This window comes from Polyodon spathula, chromosome 16, assembly GCF_017654505.1.
Source record: "Polyodon spathula isolate WHYD16114869_AA chromosome 16, ASM1765450v1, whole genome shotgun sequence".
Classification (NCBI taxonomy): domain Eukaryota; kingdom Metazoa; phylum Chordata; class Actinopteri; order Acipenseriformes; family Polyodontidae; genus Polyodon; species Polyodon spathula.
Window position 1 is genome coordinate 17,016,863 of NC_054549.1, and position 17,280 is coordinate 17,034,142.

Consider the following 17,280-nt stretch of genomic DNA (forward strand, 5'->3'; position numbering starts at 1 on the left):
GCTCTCGAGTCAACAGGCAAGGTCACTGATATCTGTATTAAGTCATCAGCAGCTAGGATGAGCTTGATCACATTCTCCCCCTAGTTACTAGTTTCAATGTCAGGCTTGTCTCCATGACTACTCATCCATCCCTCCCCAAGGATTCGGAGCGATTTTACAGAATCACATGTCTCAAGCCAGCATACATGCTATAGCTCATATCAGAGCAAAGAACACAGACGTTTAATTTTCTGTTTCAACCACAGTGTCTGGGATCAGGATTCTTTTCTATAGGATGTCACTGTAATCAATTGGCATCTCAGCCCACTGAATTGAATGGAAAGGCAAGGGCTCGATCAGAACCGCCAACCACACGATTTAAAGATGAACGTTTTGCCATCCAACAAAAGAGCAAGCTCTGTAGTTGAGGGGTAACTGTGTCTTACACGGACGTCTGTATTAATAACACATCAGCCACTAGATGGAGATCCATTACAGTACAGTGGAAAGGAAAATATACACTTTACTATCACATCTTTAATTCAGTGAAATGAAAAGCTCCAATCGAAGTACACAGAGAACCAACAGAAGATTGGGAAATGGTGTGATTGTGTGCTCCGTCGACACATACCTCTTACTGTGAGCAGGGAGAAGGCCTGCACTTTGCCTTGTTTGTTGGAGGCTGTGCAGATGTAGGTCCCAGAATGCTCTGGGGTCACCGACGGAATTGTCAGAACATGGTCTTCCACTCGAGCACTCTGCGGGAGGTTTCCTTCCATCTTAAAAAAGTGGAAATAAGACAATGCGTAAAAACTGCAACTCGCATAAATCAATTTAGAAAACCTTACCTTTCCTGATTAAATAGTGACAAATAAGAGACTTGGAGACAGAAAGCTGCAGTTTAAACATGCATGTGCATGTTTATTATACACAAAAAAAAATAAACAAGACAAGGGTCAATATAAAGATTCAAACTAAAGATTAAAGAGTTGTAGACTGGGCATTAGCCTTCACTACAAACAGTTACTAAATAATACAAACAAAAACTCTCACCACACAAAAGACTTCTCCTTCCTTATATACAGGTGACCACTCCCTAATTAACCCCACCCCTGCCTAGTGGATAACCAAGGTTGGAATTTAATACAGTCGGTGACTCGGTCACTCATACACAACCCCCTCACGTTATATATATATATATATATATATATATATATATATATATATATATATATATATATATATATATATATATACACACACACACACACACACTTGCAGGCTACTTGCATTTATATTTATTTATAATGCAAGCAGCCTTCAAGTTAAGGTGGGAGAAAGCAAGCAACTATAGAATTATGGATAATCAAAATATGCAAATTTCAGCATTACAAGAGCCAATCAAATCATGTGAAAGTCGCCAAAAGGCTTCTACATTCACAGTGTTTTAAATGTCCAGCAATAGCACACATGTTTCGCCCTGTTTGGGGCTCATCAGTGCAGTATAACTGTACACCGACTAGTGAAAAGCTCAGGAGAGTAAGTAAATACAAGTAGCTTTCGAGTAATACACGTGTGTGGGTGTGTGTTAAAGTATTGGTTGCTGAACATCAGAAGAACATGCGCTCACCTTTGTCCATTTGATATCTGGAGCCGGGTATCCTGAAGCCATGCATGGGAAGACTGCAGCTGACCCCACAGTGACCTCCTTCACTTTAGGCTGTGCAGCAATCTGAGGAATGGCTGGAGGTATAATATGAAGATACTTTATATCAGAGAACAGGAGCAATGGTAACAGATTACAACTCTTTCAGTCCCTCCCAGCCCTAATCACTACGGACAGCACTGCATCTCTTTTTATGTGTTGCGTCTCACAAGAGAACTGGATACCGTAAATATTATATTTCCTTGCGATAAAAGTAAGTAGTTTTAATCTAAGGGGTATGTCATATCAGACTGAACGGTTTTAAAGTAAAATGGAAATGTGAAAAAGACTACACATCATTGATAGATGAAGCTGCAGCAGTGATAAGGTTAATATATACTGGTGACCACCTGTCATCACACCTTATCGAAAAAATCATAGAAAACAGTTTGTAAAGACATTGTCTTGTGGTCTGTAGCAATTATATGGAGGTTGAAGAATGTGGCACTGAAACGGTTAATGTTCCCTGGACACTCCCTGCAATGGAACTTTATTGAGAGAATAACAGAATACAACTGTGTGGAAACTATAAAGACCCTAGTTGAGCTGTATCATTGATCTGGTACATCAATATGATCTGAAGCAGGGATTTTAGTTTGCTCACACTGAACATTCAGGACGACCTCTGACTGGACTGAGCCCACCGTATTGGTGGCGGTGCAGCGGTAGAGCCCTGCGTCGGCCTCCTTGACCTGCTCGATCTTCAGCATCCCCCCTTGGACGATGATGTGGGAGGGCAGTTTCCCGTTCACCTTGCTCCAGGTGACAGTGGGCTGGGGATCCCCAATGGCCTGGCACTCAAACTCCACCTGGTTCCCCACCATGACAGTCTGAACTGAGGTCCGCACGTTGATCATCACCTTCGGAAGAGCTGAGAGGCAGAAGAAGATCGACACACCATCCGTAAGTCAAGTGGAGAAACGTTCCAGCTAGCGCCTTCATCGGTCTACTCATTCACAACAGTTTGGGAGGAACGGTAGTGGTGGTATAATTTAATGGTTCTTAAAAGAGTTGGTGTGGATGTGAAAATATCTTAACTAACGTATTCTTCTAGTTGTTGAGTCCCGTGTGTCCTCAAAATCAAAGCATGTCCTACTTCCAAGTAAAACTGAAACAACAAAAACCCTTATGTGTAAGAAAACCATCAGTCAGAAACAGCTAAAGGACAACAGGTATTTCTCAACTGGAGGCTAGAGTGTTGCAGGGTCACAAGTAATGGTTAAACAAAGGTATTCCAGTTGCACTTGGAGGTAAGACGTGATTCTGAGAGCTCTACTGAGATGTGTTACAATTCCGAGTCACCAGGATGTGATGAATAGACTATGATATTAAGTGAATCTAACAATAATACATTTATATAAGTGACTCACAAAACATTATTAAAAAGAACATGTCTTTTTCTTTCCATTTCAGGTTTACAGTAGACATAGCGGGCAGGGATACAGCGTTGATGAACGCATGGACATATGAAAGTCAGAGTGCTGTAAGAGGTCTTACTTGAAAAGACTTGTTGTGAGAGACATATCAGTAGTCAGTACACACAACTACCCTCTGATTAAACCTCAGAACTTGGAGGCTGTGAACAGAACCACAGACAGCGGTCAGCTGTATATTCTTGAGTGTTGAAGCATGCTGAAATGCACACTGACCTTGTACGGTAAGCTTGCCGCTGTCCTGGGCCTGGCCAAACATATTGGTGGCTCTGCAGACATAGATACCTTCATTACCCTGCTCCAGGTTCTCAATCCTGAAAGAATAATGGAGGTTACAGATCTGAAAGAAACACATCTGAGGTGGGCTAGGCGGGGCAATCAGCACATTCTGTGGCCTTTCACATCTCATGTCTGTATAGACATTGTCTCTTTGGTAATTAGGATAAGCTAAAATATGTCTACAAAACACATATGCTGTCGCATTTGAGATTTAGTGTATAGCTACGGCCAAAAGCTTTGCATCACCCTATAGTGCTAAACCTGCTGAATAATGTTAAGATATTGAATTACATATCGCTTTGCAGTTTTCCATAAACTTGAAAATGAAAAAAAAAAGAAAGAAAAAATGTGACACTTTAAAATCTAACATGAAATACTGTACTACTATTATGGCTTCCGGTAGACTCTTGTGATAATTTTGTAGTTTCTTTGATTACATGATGTTAAATAAAATATCTAAATTAATGTTCATAATAATATATTAATAATAATAATAATAATAATAATAATAATAATAATAATAATAATAATAATAATTATAATTATTATTATTATTATTATTATTATTATTATTATTATTATAATTATTATTGTCTCAATCCTAAAATTCTAAGTGATGCAAAGCTTTTGGCTAGAGCTGTACAGTGTGATGGAGATACAATCAATGCACAAGGTCCATATTTTGCTCTAAAGAAGATGGCTTCATTTGCACTATGCTTCACTGTAAGTTAATTCTTTGTGTATGGGCCGTCTCTTATTGTAAAAGAGATCTCGCTCAATTTGGGTTCTGTCTGCTCAAACTGTGTAAAAAGACACACTATTCAGCATATAAACTTATAAATCACACAAACTAAGTTTGCACTCAGGAACTACTATGAAACAATGTGCAAGTCATAACATCTATACACAGGGTAAGATGACCTGGAATTTGTTTTGGTTTTGTTTTTAAATGATGTCTCAATCATAAAATTCTAGGTCATAGCTGTATATATTTTTAATAGATATTTAAGGGAGAATAGATGAGACGGGAGAATGTGGAACAGAGTAAGATTAGCTGGTGAGATTTGTGGACAATCAGGTCCACATATGATGTTCTTCCATCAGCAAAGAAACTGAATGTGTGGGTAGAGGAGGACCCTGCACGTCCTTTGTGTTCATCACCAGCTACCCGGAGCACATTCTTACAGGATGTAAGGTAGCTCTGTGCCAGGGGTGCTTCACTTGGCATCATGACCAGGTGCTGTAATGCTTGGCATTAGCACTGGAAGAACAGCGTAATAAGATCAACAGCTCACTGACAATATCAGCAATAGCTGCACTCAGAGCGACATTCCTCATCCAGGAGAGCCACCAACAGGAAAGGTTATTAGGACTAAGACTCCCCTGGGACAATTGCTAGAGAATGGAAGATGTAGCCAGATGTTGGCTAGTGCCTTATTTTCCTACCCGAGACTGCTACAACTACCCTTCGTCCTGACATTGCCCTGTGGTCAGTCTCTGCTCGTCTTGCTTTCCTGGTGGAGGTAACAGTGCCACGGGAGGATTATGTGCATGGGGCATAGGAGAGGAAGAAACTCCGGTATGCTAAGCTAGCAACTGAGGTGGAACAGCAGGGGTGGAGAATCCTGGTTTACCCAGTAGAAGTGGGTTGTTGGGGATTTTGTAGCTTCTCAGAGATACTGAATTCAGTGGACAGGAGTTGCAGCATATAGTGAAGGCTCTATCTGAGGAGGCACAGAGTAGCAACTGGTCCTGGTTAAGGAGGAAAGAGGTCGATTGGGGGCCTCAAAAAGAGAGGGGATGGGGTAAGTTGACATCAATGAAAAGGCATGGATGGCTAAGGAATGTAAACTAGGCTGGGTGGATGATGGAGGGCAGCGGCACTGTCGAGCCTTCCCGAGGTGTTGTAAGTAAAAAACAGCTACACTCATTGTAGCTGAAACGTGAAGAGACACACATGTAGTAAGGTTAAGTCTATTTGTAGCTGGACAAACAAAAATTACCCAAACAAAACTGTCTTAACACAGGGCTGCATTGGAACCAAACAAGCTTGGATTGCAAATCACAGCTGTAATACTGAGAACCCTTCTAGATGTACCTCAACACTCCGTTGTCGATGTGGTGATTTGGCGGGAGACTGCCGCCCTCCTTCAGCCACTCAATTTTGGTTTTGGCGCCACCTGTGGCCGAGCAAGTGAATTCCACAGTGCTGCCACGCCCCTTCACCTCAAGCTGTGGGGACACCCGCACTGACAGGGGAGCTGGGGAACACAGCAGCAAAGTCAGAAAAAAATCTTAAACACCGTGTAGCTTTAAGAACAAACATATTACTTACCTTAACTGTCTCCATCACTGTATCTACACTTGCAATATCTTTAACATAAAGGCCACTGCATTCACATTTACTATTGGGTCATTAAAGTAGGTTCAAATTATTTTTTTTGAAGTCAAAGTGCTTTTTATGAGAGTTCAGAAGCAGATACGTATAAAAGGCTACAGCAGCCAATGTGTATTTAAATATAAAAGAAGACATCAACTGGTGATCTATTTTTTGGATCGAGTTTCCGATTGTTTCACTGGAAATACACAGCTGAGCAATAGATGGCGGTGGCACCAATATAAAAGACCCATTAGCTTATCTAACTAACCTCTGTTATATATGTTTATGGCAAGCAACTAGAATGGAAGAGCAGCTCCTGAGCTCAGGTCAAAGAACCCACACACAGAATATGCCTCTTGGATATGACACTCAGCTGGGGTTTCTATGACATTTCACAGCATATATTTTCCAAATTACATAGCAAGTACACGTATAGCATATTTAATGTGTATTTTATGTATTTAAAATATAGCTTAATCATATCCACTGTGAAACCATATATTCAAATGTTCAACCAGCATATCGGTACAACAAAAATGTATAAAATATATTCTCTTTCTATGGGTAGAAAATCCATCTTGCTTACATCTAACATTCACTTTGGCCAGGGCATCGCTGGTGCCCACATTGTTTTTGACCACACACTTATAGGTTCCCGAGTCTGCTGCAGTGGCCAGGTTGATCTGGAGGGTTCCTTCCTGCACCTCTGCCCTGGTGGGGAGGGTGCCGTTCACCTTGGACCACCGGTACTGGAGAGGATGTGTCCCGTGGGCCAGGCACTGCAGCCTGATAACCTCGCCCACCCTCACAATGAGATCGTCGGGGAGCAATGTGGCGTAAGGGGGGCCTGTGGGAGAGCACACCAGCATTAACAATACAGTGTACCTCAATAAAAATAAAAATCTAAACAAGTTTCCTTTCCTTCCCCTCTTTTGACTCCCACATCTCAGAATGCCTTTCGGCTATCTCAACTCGGATGCATTCTCACCACCTCAAACTCAACCTCTTGAAATCTGATCTCTTCTTTTGTTCTGCTTCCGCCCCCTCCTCTGATCTCTGCATGTCAGTATCCCTGGACTATCATTCTCTCTCTCTCTCTGTCTCCTTCTGCTAAAATTCTAGATGTTACTCTCAACCCCTCCCTCCACATGAATTGCATTGGATATCCATTGTCATGTCTTTTTGTACGGTGGATATTACCAATCTAGCACTTACTCTCCACGTCCAGCATGATGGTTATTTCGGAGGTACCAGCGGTGTTAGTGGCGTTGCAGATGTACTGCCCCGAGTCCTGCTGGCCCAGATTGGGGATGACAAGGCTGTTGTTGACCACTTTGTGTTGCCAAGGCAAAGGGGCTCTCAGTTTGGACCACGTGATAGTCGGGATTGGGTAACCTAAAACAAAAGAAGAAAATATGTTCTAGTTACGATATCACCACAAATTATCTACAATAAACAGGATATTGCCACCACCCCTAGTGACTGAATTTTTTTTGCTCATAGCATAAATAATTAAATACTATCTAACACTACAAATATTTGTTCAAAGAGTTTTTTTGCTTTAAGTAATGGCCGAGTTGTCTAGGATAAGGTTAAACTGTGGGAATTGTTAATTAAAAAAACTCAGAATGAATGTGTGTCCGATTGGATCTCTACCTCCAGGGGTGAAATCCTGTCGGTACTCAGTACCGGGACTTATTTCAATGCTAGTACTGGGACTTATTTTACCTGCTTTTCATTCAAGGCACATGCATTTTATCGACTCTTACACAGTGCACTAGAGTTCTGAGAAAGCATTCTCGTCACAGCAACTAAGCAATCTTTAAAATACTATTGAAATGAGCCAATGGGGGACCGATTTCCCTTAGTTCGCGGTAGGCAGCTTAGGAGCCGATCGTTATTAAAACAAATTGGGCAGTTTCATTTTGGCACGTGTAACAAACCTCCACCCATTTCGCTTTGTGACAGTACTTATTGGCTGCACATGAATTCGAAGGCAAACATCCATGTCAGGGAATACAAAAAGCAGGGATGCTTCACGCTTTCCAAAAATGTTTTGTTTTGATGTAACCCTATTTTCTGTTAAGAGGAGAGTAAAAAAAACAAAACCAGTGAGCTTTTTTTTCTTTGTACAACAGCCCCTTTTTCACATTCATTTTTTTGAAGATTATTTAAGTTAAATCTAACAGTTTTCCATGTGCACGTACAGCTAAAATAAGGCATAAGTAAACCTCAGGAATCCTATTACTTTGTGAAAATGTTTGTCGTCACTTTGTTTATTGCGAAGAAACTACAATGGCAGGGATTAATAAAACAAAACAAAAAAATAATAATTGTACTGTTTGTGCCAGAAATATACACACGAAAAATGAAACGAACAACTGTGCGACAGGCAAAGTAAAGCCCTCACAACCTACTATTTTGGAATATTAGTTCTACATATAATATTATGATATACTGTAACAGCATTGCAACATTCCAGTTAGCATAATATATGACATTGCCTAGGTTGCCTGATTTAAGGGACACTGTGCATGATTAAGTGTTTTTGAAGTTCCGGGGAAATCTCAGAAACAGTGATTTGATTTACCAGTGGCTGTGCAGCGCAGTGTGGTGGTCCCTCGCTCCACTGCGATTACCATGGGCTCCGAGACAGACACCCTCGGGATGGTGGGGACCACAGACCCACCCTCCACAACCACCTCCACCTGCTTCTGAGCAGAGCCCAGTGGGTTCCTTGCCACACAGGTGTAGGTACCTGCATCTTCTGGCCGGGCTGCTAGAACCTGAAAATACAAAGCAAACAGTTTGGGACCCATTCCAGTAACAAAAGAATTTATAACCATGTTTCTTTGGTAGAAATGATTATTTCCTTCTATTAAACTAGATTGCTTTACATGACAGTTACCGTTTTTAATTGTTTCACCTTATCTTTTTATAATGGTTTACAATTATTCTATCCTATTGGACTATACTCCTCAAGTCAGCGAGAGCCAAAGGTGACTCAAGTTTGGGTAACACGGTTAATAACTTAAAAGGAAAAGGACATGAGAAGAAATATTACTTTACAACGGACAACCCAATTGAGCAGCTAAAGATCTGCAGTGAGAGCTCTGGGACGAGATGCGGCACTCCAGGTGTGTACCTGTGGCTGGACCAAGGGGACAACGGTCAGGGGTCTGAAGAATCATCAAGGGAAAAAGAGATGCTTGAGGGAGAAGGGACAGGGGCCTCGGACTGATCAGTTCTTATGAATGAAATCCACGATGCACACCACAGTACACAGGATATCAGCACCCCTGTTACAGACGAGAGTAGTTCCAATAGGAGCACAGCTAGTGATAAAACCAATGACCATGGGTAGCCTAGTCTGATGAACCAGCCTAGCAGAGAAAAGAACCTTTATGGAAGCAAACCACGGGTTAAGTGGCCAAGAGCATCTGAGACAATGGCTTGGCACATGCTTGACAAAGATCCCTGCATTTTGTTGGAGAAGTTAAGTGGAACAGCAGAAAGGACGCTGGATGAATTCAGGGACACCATCTATGGGTATGGGTGTGAGAGGTTTGGAGTAGAAGATAGAAAGTAAGAAATATTCCAATTCCAAGAAAGTGTAGATGGAAGCTGGGGATTAAATGCCTGGTAAGAGGTGAAGTAAATCAGAAGGAGAGCCTCAGTACTTCTGTAAAATGATCTGAAAAATAAGTTTGCAAAGCACTCTAGAGTAAAGGGAAACTGCAGCTGCCAGTCTCAGCTCTCAGTGAGGGATTCAAGTGCACCAAGGTTCAGCTGGAAATGACACTGATGGAATCGTGTGATGAGTGTGTGAGGGAGGTAGCACTCGTAGTGAGAACTGGGAGAAAGTGGGCAGCAAAGGACGCGATGGAAGACGCAAAGGCTGTCCTTCGTATTAGTGATATCATGGGGCAAGTACAACAGAGAAGAGGAGGCCTTGGTCTCAGTTTGGCACAAAGCAGCTCCACCTGAAAGCAGGAGGAAGAGGTGAGGTGTGACAAGGCGGTGTCCCAGGCTAAGCATAGAGAAAAGTAGTGATGGGAGAATGTGGACCAATGGAAGATTGGCTGGCAAGACCTGTGGACAATGGAACAGAGGAGGATCAGCTTCCTGATTAGGTCCACATATGATGTTCTTCCATCAGCACAGAAACTGAATGAGTGGGTAGAGGAGAACCCTGCAAGTCCTTTGTGTTCATCACCGGATACCTGGAGCACATGTTGCCACCAACAGGAATGGTTATTAGATCTAACATTCCCCTGGGATGACTGAAGGCTGTTACATTGGAGGACACAAGCAGACGTTGGCCAGTGCCTTATTTTCCCCACCCGAGACTGCTACAACTACCCTTCATCCTGACATTGCCCTGTGGTCAGTCTCAGCATGCCTTGTTCTCCCGGTGGAGCTAACAGCGCCATGGAAGGATTCCATGGATGAGGCACACACTTCAGCCATCAACACTGGGCCAAAAGGAAATCCATGTTACCTGGTGGAGGAAAAGAGCTGAAGACTCATATATTACAGTGTAGCTATGGTTAGTTGGTCCCCACCACTACGGTCTCATTTTATCCTGGTGAAAGCCAAGTCCAATATTAGCATGAAGTAAACACCGTCTACTGTCATTTAATGGAAGTCTTGCTTGTGAGAGCCATTTCTATCTAGTGAACTGCTTATGTCTTAATGCAGCAGAAAAAGCAATTTAACAATTCACTAGATAGTGCTGCCTCTTACTGCTATACAGACAATGTATTTATTAAAGAGAAAGTAGCGAGGTTCCAAAAAATATAGCGTTAACATCCCAACATGTTTAAAGTCTGTTTCAAAGCTCTTTTCAAAATGTCTGCTCTAGTGCACTGATATTGTAAGGTTTATTGCCCACATTGTCAAACAGGTAACACAGCAATAACGATCCATGTTGTGGTACAGAACAGAAAAAAGTCAGAGCACTTCTTGTTCCGTTTCTTTTTGGGGTTTTTTTAACCGCTCTTCCTGCAGTGATTTAGATCTCAAACCCCAGTGCACTAGAAAGGACATTTTGAAACAGAATTTTAAATAAGTGTAAAAACTTGTCAGTATGATAACAACGAAGAAAATAAATTACAGATATGTTATTTAAACAGTTGTAGCAGCACGTGGGGATGTAGAACGCTGCATGTTTCAGAACCCCGCTGCTTATTTTAAGATTTTACATGAAATCATTTAGAATGATTGCAAACATCTGAAAGTATAAAAGATATAAATGTAGTTTGATGCTTTTTACTCATTAAACAAAAGATGACTGACCTGCATCACTGCATTGCTGTCCATTGGCACAGGGCTCTGCAGAACCACTCTCTGTGTGCTGTCCACTCTGCGCCAGCTCACTGCCGGGCGAGGCTCGCCCGTGCTAAGGCACTCCAGGTTGATGGGCTCGCCCACTTTCACCCGGACAGGGCCCTGGGGGGTCACCGACACAGTGGGGGGGGCTGCCAACACAGAGGGGGGGGCTGCAGACAGCGGGAGGAGATGAGTGTTCTCTGAATGGCATTGTCAGGACAAACCAGTCGCACACAAATTACTTTCAAATTTAGCATAACAAGGTTTAAAGACACATGTTCTCGAAAAATAATTCTACTTAGATGTAAATGTCACCTATACTATCGTGAAGGTGTGGGATATCTATGAATGAAAGTACATTCCAAACTAGGCTTTTATTAGTATGTTCGTTCATGTAATATATGTTACAGGTGTTAACTACAGTGCAACCTCACTATTAAGAGACCCCTTAGTACAGGGGTGACAAAGAAGTTCCGGAACGTTGCACCCGCAGTTTCAGAGGATGCAGCATTACCGCGGCTGTTAGTTTACAGAGTGCTAGTTGTATTAGGCTATTTAACAGTGGCCTGTATGCTAGGACTGTTGACAGGGGTCTTAACATTATGGGTGACTTTACATTGCGGTCAATTGGGACAAATTAGGACTCAGTAGCTGTGCTCAAGTCCTGCCAGACTTCCGGCACTTTTTTTGGTAGCTGGAATCCTCCGGCACTTTTTGGAACCTTTTTGACAATAAATAGCATATTTTATGTGTATTTTATGTATTTGAAATATAGCTTAATCATATCCACAGTGAAACCATATATTCAAATGTTCAACCAGCATATAGGTACAACAAAAATGTATAAAATACATTCTCTTTCTATGGGTAGAAAATCCATCTTGCTTACATTTGACATTCACTTTGGCCAGGGCATCGCTGGTGCCCACATTGTTTTTGACCACACACTTATAGGTTCCTGAGTCTGCTGCAGTGGCCAGGTTGATCTGGAGGGTTCCTTCCTGCACCTCTGCCCTGGTGGGGAGGGTGCCGTTCACCTTGGACCACTGGTACTGGAGAGGATGTGTCCCGTGGGCCAGGCACTGCAGCCTGATCACCTCACCCACCCTCACAATGAGATCGTCGGGGAGCAATGTGGCGTAAGGGGGGCCTGCAGGAGAGCACACCAGCATTAAATAATACAGTGTACGTCAATAAAAAAATCTAAAATATGTTTCCTCTCCTTCCCCTCTTTTGACTCGCACATCTCCTCCCGCATCTCAGAATGCCTCTCAGCTATCTCAACTTGGATGCATTTTTACCACCTCAAAATCTACCTCTCGAAATCAGATCTCTGCTTTCGTTCTCCTTCCCCTCTTTCCTCTGACCTCTGCATCTCAGTATCCCTTGACTATCACTCTCTCTCCATCTCCTGCTAAAAACCTGTTACTCTCGACCCCTCCCTCCCTCTCCACCTGTCAACACATCTACTTCCTGCCATGCACTTGCCGCTTCTTTCTTAGCAACATCTGTCCTTTTCTCACTCCTTTTTCCACGCAACGCCTGCTCCAACTTCTTGTACTCTGCTGTAACTCTCTCCTTGCTGGTCTCCCTGCTTCGGCTATCCGCCCCTTCCAGGTCATTCAAAATTCTGCTGCTCGTCTTGTATTCTCCCAACCTTGCTACTCTCATGCTACCCCTCTGCTTAGCACCCTCCCCTGGCTACCTACATATCTCTGCTCATATTTAATTCATATTTAATTTGTTCTTGCCTACCGCTGTCTTCACCACCCTGCACCCTCCTACCTCCAATCCCTCGTGTTTCCCTACACCCCGTTTTGCCCGCTTCACTCCTCCTCTACTGGTTGACTGGTCATGCCTTCTCTCCACTCTCCATCCTCCTATGCCTGCTCTTTCAGGCAGGCAAAACAGCTGTTTACTTTTATTCTTATATGTTTTTGTTGGCACAGCCGTTGTACAGTTTTAATTACAATTAATGAAAATATAAATTTGTAAAATGGTACTACTCATTACACTGCACGGCCCACAGCTGTACAAATAATAAACTCCCGTTCTTTTGCGGTTAAGCTTTCTTGTATGCTTTATATTTATGTTACTTCTGTTCACAGTTATATAGAGAATTGTGTTTACTGCGTACTTCGTTTATAAAGTACTGATTTCCATTGTCCCTTGGAGTTCGTTATAATTGGAGTGCACGTGTACTTCATCAGTAAGGGCTGGAGATTCTGCCTATGTTATTGTGCAGCTAAGAACTTTTACTTTATTCATTTCAATTGCACGTTATAACAATGCCTTAACAGCAAGTATCAAAGTAAAGAAACATTGTATTGAATCTTTGATTTCATGATTCCTAAAGTTCTGCAATGTGTCAAAGTTGCACTGAACTGCATTCTTTGATCATTTAAGAGTTTGATATATGGTACATTTAATTACAGTATTTAAATATTACACTTGCATTGTAACCTTGTACTGCCCTGTAACACCTGTAAGTCACCTTGGACTAATGATGTGTCGTTGAATACAGTGAGCTAAACGCGCGCTATGAAAGAATGAGTGGATAATGGTTTTGCTGTGGCAATAACGGAAGAGCCGAGTCAATGAAGAGCAGTGTCTGGCGGCTGTACAGTATAACAGAAGTTAACAGCTATCTCTTGAATATTGTTAAGCAGTGTCATCATTCATTGATCCATAATGAATGATTTGCTCATAGCTGACAATAAATATTGTCCTTTGCTTTGCATTCTGCTGTAGGTTCGAGGCTCAAGTAAACCAGACTGAAGTGGTGTTCCTCCAATTGTGGATGGGTCACGGAATTCCCCCCCCAAAAATAATTTATTGACGCAAGTCATTGACGATAAGAGTGAAATGACCCTATAATCTCAAGCCACATGACACCAGATTAATCGCTCATACCTGCAGTTTAAAAAAGGATGACTAGAAAGAACACCACCAAGAAGGTACAGGAGTTGAAGCTTAGTTACAAACGAAAAGTGCTCAACAGCAGAACTGAAAAGTGATTATTGTGAGCACATGAATTGCATTGGATATCCACTGTCATGTCTTTTTGTATGGTGGATATTACCAATCTAGCACTTACTCTCCACGTCCAGCATGATGGTTATTTCGGAGGTACCAGCGGTGTTAGTGGCGTTGCAGATGTACTGCCCCGAATCCTGCCGGCCCAGATTGGGGATGACAAGGCTGTTGTTGACCACTTTGTGCTGCCAAGGCAAAGGGGCTCTCAGTTTGGACCACGTGATAGTCGGGATTGGGTAACCTAAAACAAAAGAAGAAAATAAGTTTTAGTTACACACTACAGACTCACCACACAGCCACCTCAGAGCTACAGCCTCATGTTCTTAATGGTTATGGGTTTCATCACTTTGATGAATAAAGCATTGTAATTGGTTTATTCAGTTACAAGTCCTTTGTCAATCCTCAACCACAATAATCTGTATCTGAAAAACCTGACACATACAGTGTATTGCTTACTGTTTTATATATATATATATATATATATATATATATATATATATATATATATATATATATATATATATATATAAACAGGCTGGTTTTTAAAGCTAAATTGGGAAACTGCATCTACTTATACAAAAAGCTTGGACTACTATTACTGTAATTTACTGTTTAATTTGTATCAGCTTTTTTTCATTTAGAAGGTTTTAATGTTGTAACATATAAAACACAGATTTTAGCCAATATCAGTAAAATATATGGGAAATATTATATCTGTAAATTAATACAATACACCTTGCATGTTACTCTTATTGACTTTTCCCTTTTGATAAACAGGGTGTCAGGTATCACCAGCATAACTGTAGATTGTTGGGTGTCTTTCTCCATTTCTTTTGGCTGAGAAATGTTTTTAAGCAAAAAGGAACAAATTCAAATAATTCTGATGTGTGTACAGATAGTCAACAAGGTGCAGCTGTCTGGTTTACCAGAGAATAAGTTAGCATAATATATGTCATTGCCTAGGATGCCTGATTTAAGGGACACTGTGCATGATTAAGTGTTTTTGAAGTTCCGGGGAAATCTCAGAAACAGTGACTTGATTTACCAGTGGCTGTGCAGCGCAGTGTGGTGGTCCCTCGCTCCACTGCGATTACCATGGGCTCCGAGACAGACACCCTCGGGATGGTGGGGACCACAGACCCACCCTCCACAACCACCTCCACCTGCTTCTGAGCAGAGCCCAGTGGGTTCCTTGCCACACAGGTGTAGGTACCTGCATCTTCTGGCCGGGCTGCTAGAACCTGCAAATACAAAGCAAACAGTTTGGGACCCATTCCAGTAACAAAAGACTTGTCTAACTGTATAACCATGTTTCTTTGGTAGAAATGATTATTTCCTTCTATTTAACAGTAGATTGCTTTACATGACAGTTGCCGTTTTTCATTGTTTCACTTTATCTTTTTATAATGGTTTGCAATCATTCTACCCTATTGGACAATAACCCTTGAGTCAGCGAGAGCGAAAGGTGACTCAAGTTTGTGTAACACGGTTAATGACTTAAAAGCAAATGGACACGAGAAGGAATACTACTTTACAACGGGCAACCCAATGGAGCAGCTAAAGATCTGCAGCAGGAGCTCTGGGACGAGATGCGGTCCTCCAGCTTTTTACACTCATAATGTCTGTTTCAAAGCTGTTTCACACTGACAGTGTCAGGATTACTGCTCACATTTCAAACAGGTAACACAGCAATAACGCCAGAGCACTTATGTTTCTTTTTTTTTTTTAACCACTCTTACTGCAGTGATTTAGAGGAGAGATCTCAAACGAGCTTTGAAACAGAATTTAAAATTGTAAGTGTAAAAACTTGTCAGGGTGTTAACAATGAAGAAAATAAATTACAGGTATGTTATTTAAACAGTTGTAGCAGCACGTGGGCAACTCAAACTGAGAAACAGGTCCTGACAGACTATATATATTAAAAAAATATATATAAAAAAAAAAGTAAAAAGAACAGTATATGAATAATTGCATTAAGAACCAAATCAGACAGATTTGAAATCACCAAGAGAAACTTAATACAGTCAATGACAACCATTTCAACCAAAAGTGAAAATAACTAATAAACACTCAATAGGGATGAATTTAGTAATATTAAAATGGCAAACATGTATTTTACAATAGAGTGTTTTATAGTTACATGCATGGATGAAATCACTTAGAATGATTGCAATCATGTTAAAGTATAGACACAAATGTAGTTTGATGCTTTTTACTCATTACACAAAAGATGACTGACCTGCATCACTGCATTGCTGTCCATTGGCACAGGGCTCTGCAGAACCACTCTCTGTGTGCTGTCCACTCTGCGCCAGCTCACTGCCGGGCGAGGCTCGCCCATGCCAAGGCACTCCAGGTTGATGGGCTCACCCACTTTCACCCGGACAGGGCCCTGGGGGGTCACCGACACAGTGGGGGGGGCTGCAGACAGCGGGAGGAGATGGGTGTTCTCTGAACGGCATTGTCAGGACAAACCAGTCGCATGCAAATTAACTTTCACGTTTATCACGGCAAGGTTTCAAAATAAAAGTTCAACAAAAAGAGACTCTACTCAGATGTAAATGTCACCCATATTACCGTGAAGGTGTGGGATATCTGTGAATGAAAGTACATAGGCTTTTATTATTATGCTCATTCACGTAATATGTTACAGGTGTTAACTACAGTGCAACCCCACTATTAAGAGACCCCTTAGTAGAGGGGTGACGAAAGAGTTCCGGAATGTTGCACCCACAGATTGAGGATGTAGCATCAACGCGGCTGCTAGTTTACAGAGTGTTGGTTGTATTAGGCTATTTAATAGTGGCTTGTACGTTGGGACTGTTGACAGCGGTCTTAACATTACGGGTGACTTTACATTGCAGTCAATTGGGACAGATTAGGACTCGGTAGAGTAGCTGTGCTCAAAGCCTGCCGAAACACACCGGAACAGCGTTCCGGCATTTCTTGGAACTTTTTTGAAAATAAATATAAATCTTTTCCCCACAAACTATGTTTGAATTTGACCAGTATCAAAGAACATCGCCGCCAGCTCGTTACAGGCGTTGCGACAGCAAACTCACGCTGCCTGAGCGTGGTCATGGACTACTGTCACCCATCACAGACCATCAACTTCTCTGCATGCTCACTGGAAAAGA

The 17,280-nt window shown here is 41.9% G+C and overlaps 1 protein-coding gene across 2 annotated transcripts in view; it reads right to left on the bottom strand.

Annotated features, from left to right (window-relative positions):
• LOC121328933 (basement membrane-specific heparan sulfate proteoglycan core protein-like) overlaps positions 1-17,280 on the bottom strand; it is a 174,036-nt gene that overhangs the window by 24,615 nt on the left and 132,141 nt on the right. For both annotated transcript variants that reach the window (XM_041274078.1, XM_041274079.1), the window contains 13 exons: positions 16,383-16,564; positions 15,189-15,384; positions 14,205-14,384; positions 11,997-12,257; positions 11,075-11,277; positions 8,367-8,562; positions 6,992-7,171; positions 6,363-6,623; positions 5,495-5,657; positions 3,334-3,431; positions 2,289-2,555; positions 1,610-1,722; positions 611-758 (listed from right to left, as the gene is read on the bottom strand). In XM_041274078.1, the coding sequence (XP_041130012.1) occupies positions 611-758; positions 1,610-1,722; positions 2,289-2,555; positions 3,334-3,431; positions 5,495-5,657; positions 6,363-6,623; positions 6,992-7,171; positions 8,367-8,562; positions 11,075-11,277; positions 11,997-12,257; positions 14,205-14,384; positions 15,189-15,384; positions 16,383-16,564 (2,448 nt within the window). The remainder of the gene's footprint in view (positions 1-610; positions 759-1,609; positions 1,723-2,288; positions 2,556-3,333; positions 3,432-5,494; positions 5,658-6,362; positions 6,624-6,991; positions 7,172-8,366; positions 8,563-11,074; positions 11,278-11,996; positions 12,258-14,204; positions 14,385-15,188; positions 15,385-16,382; positions 16,565-17,280) is intronic.